The sequence below is a fragment of the Crocuta crocuta genome, unplaced genomic scaffold (genome assembly GCF_008692635.1).
Source record: "Crocuta crocuta isolate KB4526 unplaced genomic scaffold, BGI_CrCroc_1.0 scaffold70, whole genome shotgun sequence".
Lineage (NCBI taxonomy): Eukaryota > Metazoa > Chordata > Mammalia > Carnivora > Hyaenidae > Crocuta > Crocuta crocuta.
Genome location: NW_027528417.1, coordinates 9,529,580 through 9,548,738, shown reverse-complemented (window position 1 = coordinate 9,548,738; position 19,159 = coordinate 9,529,580). Strand labels below are relative to the sequence as shown.

General features: G+C 40.9%; 1 protein-coding gene across 1 annotated transcript in view; it reads right to left on the bottom strand.

Moving 5' to 3' along the window:
* ATP13A5 (ATPase 13A5) overlaps positions 1-19,159 on the bottom strand; it is a 100,445-nt gene that overhangs the window by 10,652 nt on the left and 70,634 nt on the right. Inside the window, exons 24-27 of the mRNA XM_077754365.1 lie at positions 15,904-16,000; positions 12,494-12,566; positions 3,928-4,102; positions 1,307-1,509 (exon numbers count right to left, since the gene is read on the bottom strand). Of these exons, the coding sequence (XP_077610491.1) occupies positions 1,307-1,509; positions 3,928-4,102; positions 12,494-12,566; positions 15,904-16,000 (548 nt within the window). The remainder of the gene's footprint in view (positions 1-1,306; positions 1,510-3,927; positions 4,103-12,493; positions 12,567-15,903; positions 16,001-19,159) is intronic.

Here is a 19,159-nt window from a genome sequence, read left to right as displayed (position 1 = left end):
AGGCTGCCATTTTAATGAGACAGAAAAGATAGTCTAGGAACTAATTAATTATATATACATTAATATATAAGTATATAACATATATAAATATAATATAAAAACTCACATAATATAAATTATGTATATAATAAAGCCATAAGTATACNAAGGTGGCATTGTATTCAGTTGAGAAACAAATGACGAAAAGGAATATTAAGTAATAAAATCTGCTGGGAAAACAAGTGACTAGTCAGATAAAGTAGTTTGATCTCTATTTCACACTGTATGCTGAAATTAACATTAGATTTAAAAAGCATTAAAAGAAATTTAAAAAACAAGATAAGTGTTAATCTACTTGATTTTGCAACGGCAATAACCTCTCTGTGCATAAAGGCAATGGGAAGAAACATCACAAAGGAATAAACAACTCATACAAATAAATAAGGAATAGAACAGCAACCCTGGTGGAAAAGAATGGATAAAAAATGGAAATAGACAATTCAGAGAAGAAGAGATGGCTAAAACCACGAAAATATGATCATCCTCACTGGTGATTCAAGGAATGCACAAAATAAAGTAACGTGTCCCATAAATGCACAAAATAAAGTAACGTGTCCCATATTGTGAAGCTACAAAGAGGTCAAGTTGTATCTGAATTGATTAGAAAAGTCTTTTACAAAGGACCTTGACATATATGTATGTGCCTAAAATCATTCTTGATTTTAAGTGGGACAAACTCTCGTGACTGCTTAATAATGCATGTGTTTATCTTTACACGGGGAGTTTCCTGCCCAGGTTTCTACCACTTATGAGAATTATCCTTCAATACTCCATTAAAAAAAAACATTTTAAATGGAATTATATTTTTTAGTTTTTTTAATGTTTATTTACTTTTGGGAGAGAGACAGAGACAGTGCAAGCAGGGGAGGGGCAGAGAAAGAGGGAGATACAGAAGCTGAAACAAGATTCAGGCTCTGAGCTGTCAGCACAGAGCCCGACGTGGGGCTCAAACTCACAAACTGTGAGATCAAGACCTGAGCCGAAGTCGGATGCTTGACCGACTGAGCCACCCAGGCGCCCCTCTTTTTTAATTGCAAGGTAAAGCTGAGAAAATATAGAAAGCAGAACAAAACAACAACCACAACAACAAAATGGTGGATAAGTAGAGGGGGAGCTTCTAAGAATGAGATCAAGTCACAAAAGCGCTCTACAACCATCTGTAAATATTCCAGGACTCCATTCCAGAGTTCAGCCATCATTTTACCACTGAACTGCGACTCTGGGGAAGGTGGGAAAATAGAAGGAAAATTAAATTTTACATACTCACAGTTTGTGTAGATGGGTTTTCGAAACGGCTTTCCCTTAGAGAAGATAAACGCTGCTGTGATACAGTTGATGGTGGTCAGGGGCCACAGCGTGGTACTCTCAAAACTTAAAATTGAACCAGGAATCAGAGTTGCATTTCCAGTCTCGTTTCTCTCCAAAGTCACATTCGTCGAGAAATTACTTTGGTTGTCCAGAAAGCACTTACTACAAAAGAATCGCCGACACTTATGGGATGTTTTATTCTATTTTTATCCAGGTGGTGGGAAACCAACAAGCGTTTATCACTCCCATGGGATCTCGGCTTTCAAACTGTCCCAGCCAATAACTACCAAGACATATTTTGTTCACCTCTTGCAATGACAAAGCAGAAATAACATTTAGCACAAGTCAAAATTAGTCTTTGTCTATCATTCCATTGAGAATAAGTGATCTGTCTTGTGATAATTTTGTATGGAATTCCTTCCATTCAGACCCAATTAAACATGACTGCTCATGTGTGTGCATGTGTGCATGGGGGGGGTTGTGGTGTGCACATGCATGTGTGTTCATGTGTGAGTGTGTACGTGTGTGTTGTTTTCTCTTCTGAGAAAGCCTACGACCTTAGGTCCTGAGTATGAATCTGCCTACCCTCTCCAACTCTCTTCCTGAGGACCCGAGCATGACCCTCTCCTGCTACTGAGTGTCAATGGCTCTCTTTTGCTAATAAATTAAATTCCAACTTCTCAGGCAAGCCCAGAAGACTCTGGTCTCAACCTGGCTTCCTGCCCTTATCTTTTGGCAGCCCTTCTATGCTCCTTATACTCCAAACAGATAGGGAAATTTTCTGTTCCTCAAATATTACAGTTTGCACATGCCTGGGTCAAACCCTCTATTCCCTCTCCATCCCTCTACCTGAAATGTCTTTGTCTTTAGTTCACTAACAAGCTTGACTACTGCTCTCTGTTCTTGCTGATAGTGCTGCGTTTAGCTCATTGTTTTGCAATTATTCATTCACGTATTTTTATTTTCCACTCCTGGGATGAGAGCTCCTTGAATATGGAGTTTCTCTTTTGGTTTTATTTTGTTCTGATTTTACTCAAATTTACAATTCCTTAGCACCTAGCGCAGAAATGCCACAGAATAGCTGCTCAGAAAAACATCTGTTTCAAAGACGAGTTTTCCCAGTCAGATCGATCTGTTTGCCATGTTTATTTTTTTAAAACATTTAAACACACAAATTAGTTTTTATCAGCTTTCTTGTTCAGCTTGAAACTTTTTACTCTTGTCACTGTTTATAGATGAAATTAGTTCCCAATAAATAGATTTAGTCTTATTATCCTTGGTTCCCTAGGGTCCCACAATGTGCTTGGCATATGGTGGATGTTCAGTTAATGTTTACCGAATACATTAATGAAACAAATAATCAGTAGTCACAAAATGTTTTTGCATAAAGGGGACAGATAGACCAGAAGGTCTAAATTATATAGTTTAACACAATAAAATATATCTAATCTACTTACACTGCACATAGGAAAGTTAAGGTCTAGTATGGCAAAGCTCATTAGTGATAAAAGCAGGATTACCTAGCCATCACTGATTTGGCTATCCCATCTGTCTCCCGGATTCAGAATTTTACTTCTCTGAATATATGCCTTCCGATTAGGAGAAAAATCTGGTTTTGAGACAAAAATGAATTCTATACTCTGAATAACAATACTTGAATTGCTGAACTTAGGATCTAAATGCAATCTTAGACATCGTTCAGTAATTTTCAGTCCTTCACTGATTCCTGAGTCTCCGGTACCTCGGGACCACAGTGGAGTGTGTGGAGGGGAGTTTGTCCAAGCCTTACTTCAAAAAGAGCAGCTCTTTTTCTGCCTTTCCTTTTGGGGGGTCAGGAAGGCCTTGTCAGAAAAAAATAAAGGTAGAATACCTATGGTATAGTTCTCCACATTTTACCCTTAATTTACACTTACAGAAGTTAAAACCCAGGGAGTCAAAGAGACTTGCCCTGAGTCTAGTGTTCAATTCGGTTAGAATAGTGATACCATCCACAAATATTTTAATTTTAACATTCATGTGAAAAACTCAAACAAATTTAAGCAAATCTCTCTCGTTAACCAGGGGTCAGCTGACTACGGTCCATAGGTCAAATCCAACTCAACACCTCTTTTTGTAAATAAAGTTTTATTGGCACATAGTCACACCTACTTTTTACATAGTGCCCATGGCTGCTTTTCACAAAAACAGTAGCGCTGAGTAACTCCAACAGACACTGTCTAGTCCACAGAGCCTAGAATATTTACTATCTAGCCCTGTATAAGAAATGTTTGCTGATCTCTGGTCTATATGATATCCAAACCACCAGGGAACAAATACATTCATTTAGTAAACCGACGGTTGGGTCTATACATTAACAACCAATCGGAAGATCTTCTTCCACCCACTGCACATGGCTCACCCCAGGACTCCACCCATTAACTGTTTTTGCTGTTCTGTCCTGACGTTGGTATTTTGCACTGTGGAAACACAACTTTCGTTAATTAAAAATTCAAGGTGTGTGTTCAAACCAAGTTGTACAATGACATTGGGCACTCATTGAGTCACCTTCAGAAAGGAAAACTAAAAAAACCTGAATATTACCTGTATCTGTAGACCTCACAGTACCACGGCTGCTGCTTCACACAGAGAAATGCACAGATTTGCACAATGCAGGTGAAACAGGTGTTCAAAAAGACCGAGAGCAGCAAAGGGGGAGAGAGGAGTTGCCCTGCTGGTCGATAAGGAGCCAGTGTTGGGTAGGCATGAGTTGAACTCACTGAAAGACAAATGCATTTTCCCCTATTACGATTTCATTATTGACAATAAAAGACTGAGATGCCTATTATCTTGAGACTTGCATTAGGATTCGGATTCGGCAAACATGAACTTGGGGTTTACATCTAGTGAAGCACATTGCTTTGGTGTATATCCAACACTACCAGCCTTTGCCTCTTCCCTACTTTTGTTTCACCCGCAGAAATGAAAAGTAATAGGTTTAAAAGGTCTATAAATAAGACATGTACCATATTGCACGAAGCACATAGTTTTCTTCACAACCAGATGGACCAGGAGTGGTATGCAAAATAGAAAGGTGGCCTTCCACATGGATTAGCAGTACTATGGTCTCTCAGTGGGGGGATCACTCAGTGGTGGTGGGAAGGCAGAGAGTTAGGATAAGGAGAGTAAGAGGCATCAGGCTAGACTAATCCTCATATGCTGGAGATTCTTTTTTAAGTACTGATTTTATTATTCATTCATCCAACATTCTCTGAGCACTTCAGTGCGCCAGGATCGATGCCAGATATGTTCTGTTCCCTGCTGGATAAGTGTGTAAATGGAGAATGCTAGAGTGCATTAGACTTGGTTAGGAAAAAATAACTCAAAACAGTGTTGCTTCCAGATGAGAGTATTAAAATGTATTATGGTTTTGATCCTAGAGTTTATAGTTGTTGTTTTTTTTTAATTTAAAGGATAGGCAATAGGCAGAGATTAAACAGAACAACAACAAAAACAAAAGATTGTATCCTTTTAGAAGCCATATGTTCTAACAAGCTATTGAAAATGGAATGTGCTTTACTTCTTAGGGCAGCTCAGGGAAGAAGCATGGAAAGGTCAGGAATTAGATACATTACACTCAAAGGTTTCTATTGTAGTCCTGGTTTAGTTCTTGTCTTCATATCTGATACCTTTTCCTTTTTCATAGCTAGTCATTTGTGTTTTTGATGTAGGGAAGAAAGTAGAGTGTATAAGGTTAAGTTCATGTTCATGCATGAAGGGACAGGGTGGTAGGAGCAGGTGTCCAGTCTGGAATGATAAAACTCTAAAGTAGGTCTTCAGTTTGCTCGGTGGGTTCTGAGGTCATCGCGTGAACCCTCTGGTACTTCATTTTCTCGTGTATAAAATGAATATGTTGGAATATTTAAATGGTCTCCAAAGTCTCTTCCAACTCTTTTACCATAAAGCTTTATGAATATCTACGGCTTTACTTTAAAAAAAAAATATTTTTTTAAGTTTATTTATTTATTTAGGGAGAGAAAGAGAGAGTGAGGAGGAGAGAGGCAGAGAAAGAGAAGGAAAGAGAATCCCAAGCAGCCTCCACACTGTCAGTGTGAAGCCTGATGTGGGGCTTAAACTCATGAACCACGAGATCATGACCTGAGCCAAAACCAAAAGTTGGATGCCTACCTGACTGAGCCACCCAGGTGCCCCTAAGGCTTTACTTTTATCCATTTAATCAATATTTCCCCAGAAGGGTGCTAGGCTACAGGCTGTGGGGTATGGAGAGATGAGGAGGGCATCCCATCTGCCCCAAAGAACTTGAAGTCCAATGGAAGACACTGATGGATTGTGTAATAAAGAATTTGGTTGGCTTTTATTTCCAGTTCCTGGGATGTATCCTCTAAGTCGTTCGGATTTCCTGAGTTAATGGGAGTGTCTTTATTCATGGTAGCCCTGATGGTTTATGCAAATAAGATGATAGATGATGGACCTAAAGAGAACTGGTGATAAAATGATAGTTCAGGATATAGCTGGCCATGCCACCAAAAGTTGAGATCAACTTGGGACACCTAGGTGGTTCAGTCGGTTAAGCATCTGACTTTTGACTTTTGCTCAGGTCATGATCTCGCAGTCCATGAGTTCAAGCCCCACATCAGGCTCTGTGCTGACAGTGTGGAGCCTGCTTGGGATTCTGTCTCCCTCTCTCTCTGTCCCTCCCCTGCTTGCTCTCTCTCTCTCAGAAATAAAACTTAAAAAAAAAAGAAATTTCAAAAACAAAAAAAAAATTGGGATTAACTTCATGGCCAGTGATTCCACCAACCATGTCTACATAATGTAGCCTCAATAAAAACTCTAGACACCAAAGTTCAGGTGAACTTTTTGGTTTGTCAATCCTCTGCATATTGTCACCCATCGATATGCCAGGAGGGTAAGGCAAAGTGACTCCCCAGGAAGAGGACAATGGACATGTTAGGGTCCTCCCACCAGACCTCACTCTGTATGTCTCTCCCTTTGGCTGCTTCTGATTTGTATCCCTTTGCTATAATAAAACCATAATCATATGTATAGCACTTTCCTGAATTCTGTGAGTTGTTGATATGAATCACTGAACCTGAGGGGAGAAGGAGAACCCCCTCAACATTGCAGCCAGCAGTCAGAAGTGTGGGTATCACAGGCACCCCCAAACTTATGGCTGAGGTCTGAAGTAAGGGCAGTTTTGTGGAGGCTGTGCCCTTAGCTTGTGAAGCTCGCCCTCACTCTGGGTAGTTGGTGTGAGAAGTCCTTGCATGGCACACAAGGAAGGGGCACCACGTGGACTGTGGTCACTGCAAGGAGGTTGTTCCCTGGGGCCGCAGAAGGCAGAGAGGCTTCTTCCCACATTCCTATACTCAAGGAAGAAGATGGTGCGTAAAGAAGCCACGGATAATGGAGAGAGGTGTAATTGCGTCTCTGTGCATTTGGCTCTACCTCTCCGGTACTGTCTTTCTCAGATGCTCACTGTGTTTCTGACTTTTCTTTTACACGGACACTCTAATAGATTATTGGCCTCGTTGTGGTAGACCCTTTAATCTTGGCTTCACTGCATGATTGTTCTCTGGCCAGAGAGATGTTAGCAGAGGTTCGAGGCCTGCTTGCATGGCTAGGCTCACTCTCCATGATCACAATGAAAGCATGCTCAAGTCTGTTAAAACGTGGAGCAGACCTGAACAAAACCCATAGCTTGGGCCAGGACCAACTGATCTACGTCCTGAAACAGATCAGATTCAGCTGACCTAGATCAGCTGACTGACAGTCTATCTACAGAGTGCTGAGTGGGTATTGTAAGCCACCGGGTTTAGGGGAGAGGTTTGTTATACAGTAGTATTGTGGCAATAGCTGATTGCCAGAGACCTAACATAAAGAATATTTTAATTTTTTCCATATTAGAAACCCTAATACTTTCTGATCGAGAATCTGTATACCGGACTGTAAAAATAATGACTAGCATTTTAGAGTCCTACTATGCTCCAGAGACTATGCTAAGTGTCTTATGCACATTATTTCTTTTTTTTTAATTTTTTAATGTTTATTTAGAGAGAGAGAGAGAGAGAGAGGGAGACTGAGAATCCCAAGCAGGTTCCCCACTTCAGTGAGGAGCCCAAGGCAGGGCTCAAAGCCACAAACTGCGAGATCATGAACTGAACTGAAATCCAGAGCCAGACGCTCAGCCTACTGAGCCACCCAGGCTCCCCTAAACATTATTTCTTTAAAAAGCAATGCAAAACATATATTTCATCTCTATTTTACAGGTGAAGAAAGTGAGTTTCAGAGAAGTAGGGTCCCTTATTTAAAGACCTAAAGTTTGTAAGCAACAGGCTAGTCATACAAACTTAAGTCCGTGAAGGCCCCCCGTTCTCTGCTTTACAGTATATTATGGTTGTGTGAATTTAATGAATTAAAAAGGATAAAAAACCTTTTCTGAATTGCCCAGGTTTCCCCAAAATGATATGACATAGCAATCATACTGCATGCAGAGGAATGTAAGCTTGTGGAAGTGTTCTATTTTATTCAGAATTAATCATTCCCTCCCCTGAGGGTCCACAACACATTCCTCATTTTACTGCCATGTAGTGAGGATGTCTTGTATTGAATCTAGTCATTTACACATGTACTCAGCAGACCGTGAGCTCGCTGAGGGAACAAATCCAGTTTCATACCATTTCCTGTCCCCTACAGACACTAGTACAGGGCCAGCTCTGTGAGAGGACGAAGCAGTTTCAAATGTTTATTTTCAAAGTATACTTTTAGTTGTTCTGCAGTTATTTGAGTTTTGTGTAGGTGTGATTCTCCTAAATAGTTGACTCGCTTTATATTATGGACATTTCAAACCATGCAACTCAAATTTCCAGAGGCTACTGAACCCACCTAAGGTACATGCAAAATTTTGAATGCACCTCATGAGGCTTTTAAGGTGAAAGGATCTCTACCTTCCATTATATTCTCCAAAGGGGCCACAAACCAAAAACAAGTTAGGATTCTTTGAAGCAATGATGGAATTTATGGAAGAGATGCATTTATATCATGGATGATTTCCTTCCTACAGCCTTTTTCTCGAGACAGTACCTCCTTCTACATGCTGAAATGGTTGGCCCAAATGGAGCCAAATGACACAACCCCATCTTCATTCACAGAAATAACTGTCTTAGAGGTGGACATCTTACTCAAGTTAGGTCAATGAATTTTCTCTCCAAAATATTTGCAAATGAGACACCGAGAGGCTGAGCTAATCAGCTGTGTAAAGACAAACCGAAAGGTTATGGAGATTCAATAACAGAGACACCATCTAGGGTCATTTGCAAGGCAAATGAGTTTAAGTCAGATGAAAACAGTAAGACTGGAAAGGAGAAGAAAGAGACCAGATGGTCTCTTGGAAATAAAAAAAATGGCCTTTGTTTTTCACTCTTTGGTGTTCTAGCTCTTCTCTGGACTGGGTGCTTCTGAGTTTCTATTCTCAGATTTTTTTTTTTTTTTTGAGAATTATATACATAAACATCCCACTATCTCTATTTTCTTGATCTACTTTGAGTGGGTTTTGTTGAAGGGAATAGAGATGCAACTAGAACAAATTCCTTTCGAAATGGCTCCTATACCTATTGGTGTCAAATTGGGCTTTAAGACATACGTTTTCTTAATTGACTTCCCTGGCTTCATTTTACTCTTCTCCTTGATTTCCCCTTTAATATATCTTGTCTCATTAGCTCCCTTTGGGTTGCCTTAAAATCTTATGAGAACAAGGCAGGGCATATATAGATAAGCAAGTACATAAATAAATTAAATATGTGATACTATTGTCTTTGCCCCAAACTAATTTGGGGTTGAGGTCAAAAGCCCTAACCTGGGAACCTGGAAAGACAAGAGCTTTGGTGAGAGTGATTTTATATTAATCATCCAATTGTCAATGACTACTCACATCTGCAGATGAATGTGCACAGTTCTCAGCCTGGAAGTCAGGTTCTATGATCTGACCCAACTTATCGTTTCACATACCTTACAGTGTGGTCAAATTGAAAACCTCATGCCCAGCTCTCTCTTGCTCACGCTGCTTCATTCTACTTGGAATGCCCTTCTTTTAGGAAAAGATTTTTGAAATCTGTCCATCCTTTCTATTTTGATACAAATGTTATTTCTTCCATGAAGCCATCCTTAGTATCCCTTTTCTCCATTGCCATCTCCTCCCTAACCCCAGATTATCAGAAATAACCTCTCCTTTCTCTGAACTCCCAATGCACCCGTTGTATTCTGTCACTCACTACTTTTGACTTTCATTTCCTTCATACACTTGTGTGAGCCTCCCTCCCCACCACTAACTCTAAACTTCAGTGATCAGTCTTTTCATGCCCCAGGCACCTATGTGCCTAACATATGGTAGAAGATGAACACATTTAAGAGAGTGTTGAATGAGGTTTTTCCTCTATTTGGGGAATTTTGCTGAGTCTCATATTTGATGATGATGAATGGTAAATCTCAATGGAATGTAAAGAGAGACAGTTGCCTATCTTTATTGCACCCACTCAGAGGGATCCATGCTGGTCCTTCAACTGTAGGTTACCCCCAGCCCCAAGCAATTACCTGTGTGCAGAATATATAAGAGAAAGCCATGCTTTAAAGGGGATTGTTAAAAGCTGCAAGAATTATGGTTTTCTTCCCAGCATCACTCCAGTCCAAAATTAGGGGAGGTCATAAGAATGACCGTAGGAGAGACCTGAAGTGTTTTGAGGGGGAAGATTGGCTTGCTTGCTTCGGTTGCAATATCAGAGGAGAATGACAGGGGGCAGCAGTGAGACCAAGCTACGTATCTATCCTGTAGGTCAAATAGAAGCTATGGAAATTAGCCAGGCTAGAGCTGTCTTAGAAGGAATCTGCCCAGTGGGGCAGTCTGCTGCGGCTAGGGACCCAAGCGGTAGAAAAAGGCTTTGTGGTATGTACCACTAGAAGGCAGTTGCTAAAAGGAATCCTGAGGAGTCAGAGGGAGAGAGCATCCCCCATGTCAGGAAGTAGTCTAGTCCAGTGCAATTCACAGGAAACTCTGAAAAACCCCCAAACTCACCAGTGATCCCATACCAGTTGCCTGAAGTTTAGATGCCTGTCATGTTAGAGGGTTCTTGACAAGACAGAACCACAATACCCCTACGTATATAAAAAAAATCACTTGCTTTTGTTCCCAGGTTCCCTAAGCAAGGGTAGAAAGGAGGCAACACAAGGAAAGTAAAGAGTATGGCCTTCTCCCCCACTGCTTGCTTCAAGGTCAGGTTTGATCTAGAAGCAGAAAAAGTTTGAACTGGATGCAAACATGAAATGTTAATTTACAATACCTAGACTTTTACTGTCCAAAGATGAGATCATTTTAATACTTGATGTTGACCTGGAAGTGATCTGCCAGTGGGTTGATTGGGCTTGCAGGGACGGGAAAACAATGGTGTTTGAAGGCAGAGGATAAAAACACAAACACTACTACCCATGTTTTTGGATTTCGAATCAAACAGCGTACTTGTACGCATTCTAATTCTGTTCAAGGGCTCTCTGATTTAGCCAGTTATTTCAAAAGAAGAAAAAGAGATGAGGTACAGGGTGGTATCACTTATCTTGCTATGAGTGCTAACAGTCACACACGTATTCGTAGTGTACTGTGTACTGTGGAAGTACTGTGTAAATATATATGGTGTACTGTGTACCGTGTAAATACATACTGTGTATGCACACTATGTAGTGTAGTGTATGTAAACATAATGTACTGTGTAAGTACACTGTGCTGTACACTTCACATGCGTTATTTTATCTGATCCTCACAACCCTATGAAGACATTTCATATCAGGAAGTTATTTCATAAATCATTTGTCAAAGTTCGCAGAGCTAGGGAGTGGTGGAGAATAGCCACGGCCTTCACCCTCACGCTACTGCCACTAACTTAGTTCCCAGAACTTCCTGGTGTTTTTTTTTTCTTCTTCTTCTTTTAGCATCATCGACTGTGTTCACAAGTAAATCATACAAATTGTTTAAAAATATCCAACATTGCAGGGTGCCTGGGTGGCTCAGTCAGTTGAGCGTCCGATTTCGGCTCAGGTCATGATATCGCAGTTCGTGGGTTCGAGCCCCACGTCGGGCTCTGTGCTGATGGCTAGCTCAGAGCCTGGAGCCTGCTTCAGATTCTGTGCCTCCCTCTCTCTCTGCTCCTCCTCCAGTCATGCTCTGTCTCTCTCTGTCTCGCTCTCAGAAATAAATAAACATTAAAAAATTAAAAAAGAATCCAACATTGCAAAAGTAATCATTGACTCGAAATGTCCCAGTCATGTGACTGTTAATAATGCACAGTAAAGTAGGCTAGTGGACTATGAATATACGTTGCCACCCTAAGAATTGAAATTGGAATGTCACTTATGTCTCTGATACTGGCAAATTTTGTCATTGGGTTGATGTATCAGTTTCATGGTTTAAGACTGCTACATGAAATTCTCAGGGTTATTATCATCCTGCATTGCCTGATGTTTTATCTGTTAGTTTTCATAACAGTCCCGTTGTTGGACAAGGAAAAAGAGATGACTATGCCATTCTTTTTCTTTGTTCTTTGTTGAGGCAGTCACCTTTCTCCCTTATTACTATGAAGCCCTGAGTTCTTTGATAGGAAATACCTCATCAGTGTTATAGCAAAGGAAGGAAATGGGCAGTATCTGCTGTGAGCCACACCTTGCTTTTGAGAGAATTTCTAGGATTAAATGATATCATTTGTTCTCAACATGTCAAAGACCTAGCGAAAATCTGGTTTCATATCAATGTGAAGGATAGCTGAATAATGGAAAGTGACCTTTGGGTTTTAAACATTTTAAACATTTAAACATTTCCCTTTCTAGATTTCTTGGACATGTTTCTATGTACAAGACACAAACCTACAAAGCACTCAGGATACATTGACCATTTTATGAGGCTAAGCCTTATTTGTTATCAGGATATTTTAGTACCAAATCTGAGGACTTCAAGCCTCCACTACTGTCAACACCTCTTTCCAAAAATTTAGCAGTACAGTGGTCTTAGTAGTAAAGGTGTATCTTTCTTGAAAGCTTTTATTTGTATAAGCATTTTTAGAATGACGTGGATAAATACAAATAATTCTGTTTACTTTGCTAAAGCACTTACTTGTTAAACAGACCATCAAGGTAATGGCTATGTCTTGCATGAGATACTGGTAATTCCCAAAGAGTTGTAGTTGCTGGAAATGAAATAAAAGTAAATATAAACGTTGCTTCTGCCATTATAGCATTTTTAAAAAAAATTTTAATGTTTATTTATTTTTGAGAGACAGAGTGTGAATGGGTGAGGGGCAGAAAGAGAGGGAGGCACAGAACCCAAAGCAGGCTCCAGATTCTGAGCCCAAGCACAGAGCCCGTCATGGGGTTTGAACTCATGAGCCATGTGATCATGACCTGAGCTGAAGTCAGGCCCTCAACCGACTAAGCCATCCAGGTACCTTAGTTTTCTTATGATTTAAATTGGTCTGTTTAGTTACCTCCACATTTCTCTCTCATTGGCATTATTTGTTTTTATACTGTTAGAATTTTAATTTTTTAATATAGTTTATGGTCAAGTTGGTTTCCATTCAGTGCTCATCCCAAGAAGTGCCCTCCTCCATGCCCATCACCTATTTTCCCCTCTCCCCCACGCCCTATCAACCCTCAGTTTGTTCTCAGTATCTAAGAGTCTCTTATGGTTTGCCTCCCTCCCTCTCCATAACAGTTTTTTTCCTCTTTCCCTTCCCTATGGTCTTCTGTTAAGTTTCTCCTGTTCCACATATGAGTGAAAACATATGGCATCTGTCTTTCTCTGCCTGACTTATTTCACTTAGCATAATACCCTTGAGTTCCATTCACGTTGCTACAAATGGCCATATTTCATTCTTTCTCATTGCCATGTAGTATTCCATTGTATAGATAAAGCACATCTTCTTGACCCATTTGTCAGTTAATGGACCTTTGGGCTCTTTCCATGATTTGGTTATTGCTGAAAGTGCTGCTATGAACATTGGGGTACATGTACCCTTATGCATCAGCACTCCTGTATCCCTTGGGTAAATTCTTAGCAGTATATTGTAGCATTTTTATTATTGCCAACTCTCTTTCTGAAAATAATCAGGGAGCAACTGTTGTTTTTCTCTCCTCTTTGAAAAGAAAGTAACTTACCTATGATCTTTAGCATCTCATTGGAGATAATGAAGCCAGATCACTATTTTCCCAGTGTTTAACTTAACTCTATGTTAGCAACAAGAGTCAGTCACTTGTGAAACAACCTGTAATTGGCCACACTAATCTTCAGCTGTAGTCTCAGCCTGGACATTTGACTTCTTGACATAAGATGCCCACTGGGAAGCTCAAGCTTAAAAATTTGAAATCCAAACCTCAAATCATTCAATAGGTGTTTCTCTCCATCCTATCCATGGATTGAGTTCACAGATAGTTCTCTTGGGGTCCATTCACTTTCACAAACTCAACAAGTGCCTCTATTCCCACATAAGCCCATTCCAGACTTCAGTCTGGTATGCTTGGCTTTCTAAGGTTTGTGTAGAAATAGAATTTGTTTGAAGCTTACAGTTGTGGAGTCATATATAAAAGTCAATATATAACCTCCAGAAATTTGCCTTGTAATACCTCTTTTTTAAAAATTTTTTTTTTAAGGTTTTTATTTATTTCTAGGAGAGAGAGAGAGAGAGAGACAGCGTGAGCAGGGGAGGGGCAGAGAGAGAGGGAGTCACAGGCTGAACAGGCTCCAGGCTCTGAGCTTGCACTCAGCACAGAGCCCGACGCGGGGCTCGAACCCACGAACCGCGAGATCATGACCTGAGCCAAAGTCAGACGTTTAACCGACTAAGCCAGCCAGGCGCCCCTTGCCTTGTAATACCTCTTGCAGCCAGGTCTGTTTATCTGCTTCACAGATGCTGACTGAGCACTAAGTCATAACCTGGTCTCAGCTGTTATAGACCAGGTTTATGCAAATTAGAAATATTTCTGGATTTTTGGAGTGTGAACCCAAGGCCCTGAAGTTTCTAATCAAAGGTCTTTGGGAGACACTCATTTTTGGGGCCTAAATCATCAGAATGAATGGCTTCAGGCTAGACTATCATCCCAATTCCATCTGTGAAGACTTTGGAACTGAGAAATATTTCATATTTTTAAGAAGATATAAATGATTCCTCATTCCCATAAATGGTTCCCCAGTGATTCTCTTCCTCCAATTCTCTGTCTTCTTTACACTTCTTTCTCATATCCTTCCCCTTTTTTGCTGCTCAGAATGGTACAATTATATATATATGCAGGGTGACATGGAAAAGGGAGGAATTTTCACAAGGAGCTTCAGTATTTGTTCTAGAAGCAGTTTTCATAGAACTATGGGGATCCATAGACAGACCTCCCAGAGGCATATAAAGGCTTGGCCAAGGGCAAGATCTATACATTCTTAGTGATAAAGGCAGAACTTGAATCTTGGTTTTCTGAGTCACAATCCAGTTCCTGTGTCTATCCACCTGGTTGCCCTTAGCCCTCTGTGAGTGATTCTTGTGCATAATAGCCCACCAGATGCCAGAGACCTGTGGTCCTCATTCATGTCTCAAATGTCGCAGGAAAGCAGTGTAATAATTAATGCTCTTTGAAGCATTCCCTGAGTTTGTCGGATCATTTCACTCTAGAGCAAGTTATGACTGAAATAATAAAGATTATTTTCAACTTATACATATCTCTTCCATATCACTATTTAATTTTTAAGTGACTACTTTCATCATTTAATTTCAAAAGTCTTTTTTTTTTTTTAATTTTAAATGCTAATCCTTTACTAATGGCATGTCTATGTGTCTAAGTTCTGGGCAAGTTCATAAGTAAAGCTCCAATATGGGAAGTTTTCTAGTTTTTGAGCCCTTCAAGGTCAAGTTCCAAAACTTCTCTTTCTTTTTATCTCTTCTTAGTCTTTTGCCAAGCATAGTCCCTAGTTGGAGACTGATTTCTTGCTGAGTTGTATTTAGGCTGTTCTGAAGCTCTCTTCATACTCCAAGTGGAGAAATAGATGCTTGAAGAAGTCAAGTATCTTAGGTTATCTAGAAGAAAACAGCACTGCTAGAAAACTGATCTCTAGGAGCGTCTGGGTGGCTCAGTCAGTTGAGCGTCCGACTTCGGTTCAGGTCATGATCTCACAGTTTGTGGGTTCAAGCCCTGTATTGGGCTCTGTGCTGACAGCCAACTCAGAGCCTGGAGCCTACTTCAGATTCTGTGTCTCCCTCTTTCTCTGACCCTCCCCTGCTCACACTGTCTCTCTCTCTCTCTCTCTCTCTCTCTCTCAGAAATAAATAAAAACATTTTTTAAAAAACCTGATCTCTAGCTACTTATTTCTAGCTCCATACTTTATGTACAGTTCTGCCAAGTTCCCAAGTTTGCAGACATCTATTTTGAGAAATGTCATTTATTTATAAAACATTAAATCCTGTGTAGAAGCCACAGCCCCCAGAACAAACCAAGTATGTAAATAAATGCAATTAAAACTAGGAAGAAATTAGTTTGGTTCATACCCAATAGAGCAGTGATGTACCAATAAATTGGATAATGCCGTACATGGTCAAGTATTTAAATACCCCAAAGGATGAAACCAGAGCAGCTCGGCCTTCTCTGTTGAAGAAAAAAATAAAAATAACTGGTTATATGCATGATACACATCTCCAAGTCTTTTATATTTCAAAAAGAGTTCGAGTTTAATAGCTTGTTGCTATACATCCACTTAATCAATGATTCATCTTCTCAATTATTTGTGGAAACACTCATAGGTTCATTCATCCTCAGCTTCTATCATGACCTCACTCATTGACTCATATACTCACTTTTATTTAGGGCTTATGAGGTACCAGCATTCTGCTAAGAGTCATGGAGGATGTAAATGAATCAGACACAGTCTTCATTTTTGGTGGATTAAAAAGATTAACACGTATATTATAAACACAAGACATTATGATGATATACAAAATGTCAAGCGTTGACTCAACTGTGACTCTTTGCATCCTGACAACCCTTGCTTCTGAGAACTGAAGTGTGTATGTTTTGGAGTCCCACGGAGACCTTAAGCTAAAGGACAGGTGTCCTCGCATGTTAGGAAGTGTGGGTGTGACTCCAACACGTGAGATGTATTGGGTTTTCTTGGTTTCCATACTCCAGGAAGAACCCATGGTAATAATCTAAGCGGGTGTACTTGTTCCAAAGACATAAAGACAATGGTAAAAACTGCAAGTTAAATGGTAAATATACCCCCACCTTTAAAAAAAAAAATCTGTTTGGCTACCGCTCCCTTAACTGAGGCTTGGTTTCGTGATGGGTTACGACAGGCGGAAGAAGACAGCAACATGAGGCAGGAGCACATAATGGAGAAGTGGGGAACCTGGCAAACAGCCCCTCTTGCAGCCTGCTTTTCTCATAGCAGAAGTGAATTCACATGGGAGGCAGCCCATATCCCTCCCAGTGACGTGGGCATTAGGGCTCCTCAAAGACTTGGTCAATGAAATGGGGACGAGAAGGAAAACCTTAAAAGACAAACGAATAAGCACCTTGCCTCAGGAGGGATGGGAAGGTTTGGGGAGGGATGGGCCGGGATGCGTTGGGCAGATTGTTCTCCACCGGGCTGTAAGGCACTGCCATTTGTTTTTAGCACAGAGGAAGCAGCGGCAGACAAGCCGAGGGTGGGGCCAGCATGTGAGGCCTAGACTGTTTTCTGACATAAACTTTGTAGTTTCATCCTTTTTCTCCTATTGTGAAGGGCTCAAGAAGCCATTGTAAATAAAGTATAAAGGATGTTTGCATGGGCCTCTAAAATGACTATGATTATGAATTTTAAGAAGCTAATTCACTTATTTATGCATCCCACAAACATTCATCCAATGCTCTGTTGTAACCAGCTTACTGCTGGGCACAATAATACAGAAATGAATAAGGCACAGTCCTTATCCTAAAAGCCATAGTAGCAAGTCAATCATGTTTCAAAGGATACAAATGAAAACCTGCAGACCTGTGCGTCTAAAGCTGTACCTTGCTGCCCCTTGGGAAGATGTTTTCTCAGAAATAAGCATGCATCAAGGATAGCAAGGGTAAAAGGAGCCAAACAGAGCTGAACCATATCTAATTTTTATGAATCTATGAAATATAAAAGCAAAGAGCTTCTACCCGGAAGTCTCACTAAACCATTTGCCCCTAGAGAAATTTTATACCATGACATGTATCTTAAAACCTACATAACATTCACAAATGCATTGGGCCATGCGTGTGAGACAGAGCCTCTGAAGTTCAAACTGCACTGCCTCTTGCATGGATCAAGTAGGCACTTTGTGCAACTTTCCGAGAGTTTAAACTCCCTCCACACCTGGTGTACCAGTTTGCCCTCCATAACTCCCATCTGAGAAGCCTCCCAGCCCCACTAGGCTCTTGGGCTCCTGCACTCTCCAGTTAAAACCCCATTTCTAAACATGGCTCTCCACTTCCCCCACTTGGAATGTTCTCGCACCTCTTTCCTGTTTACCTGCGTCGTATCCATCCTCCAAGTCCCAATTCCCCTTTTGAAACCTTCCCTCCTGGCCTGAGTTACCAATATGACTACTGGAACGATTGCCATATTGTTTGGGCATTAATTTATTTAAAACTAATTGGTTGAGCACTTCTCATGGATCAGGCAGAAGGTTCCCTGTTTTGTGGTTGTATTTCTATCTCTCTGTCCCTTTCCTGGAACAGGAGTCCTTTAGGGCAAAGATCTGTCTCCTCCTTTATCCACCATATTTCCAAGCACAATATTTTAAAAAGCTCTGTGGGTTGTATTGATAATGGAAAGCATGATCTAGGGAGAGGGTCCTGGGCAGGCAGGGTCCTGTTTCATAGCCACTGGATATGAACCAAAGTTCAGGCAGTAGAGAGAGTAAGGGAAGGACTTGGAGACAGTCTCCAGATAAAATATAATGCCTGCTTGACTGGATGAAGAAGGGGAAGACTTCAAATTGCTCCGAAGTTCTGAGCACTCTAAGGACCAGATGGTTCTCAGAAGCAGAGACCATGGGAGGTAGGGAGAGGAGTTTCCTGCTCTGGGGGCAGGAGAGTTGCTGATGTTTGAGGGTGTGGAAGCACACAGGGCAGGCACCCCAGGGTTCAGAGAGACATGTCAAGCTGTCTCGTTTCTATGCAACCAGACACGGGCATAGAATTTCAAGCCCAGCACCCTTAGGTGAGTAACCCCTGCTAATAGCTGCCCACTCAGACGCACAGATGTACCAAGGGACGGGCTGGAGAGCTTCACGGTCATCCTTTTTGAATAAACCTCCAGTTTTGGGGCTTGTTTTTCAGATGAAGGTGGCCTGAAGTTACCCCACGGCGTCACAGGGAACAACAGAGAAGTAAGATTTGTGAACAAAATATAAAACCTAAGGTTTTATTCTTAACTACATTTAAAATAGGAGTAGAGACAAAATCAGCAATGATTATGGAGTGGAGGTGAGGGAGCTATATTGACAAAATAAACGGTTTTTAACTCCTTCCCCTTCCCTCGATTGTAGAAGTCGTTCATGTGGTCATTTTGGATGTTTGCTGATTGGTATCCTGGAGAGACAACACTGTGGGGGAGGTTATCTGATGGAGTGGTTTCGTGGTGCTGCCTCACCCATCCCAGTCGCCAGGAGGAAGTTTCCAGTAAGCACCCAACATACAAGATACGGGGAGAAGTAAGAAATGCAATCAGTTTTTAAATCTCAACTCTAACTTGCAGCTGTCCACACAATACAGCGTTTTGTTCTTTGGGCCTCG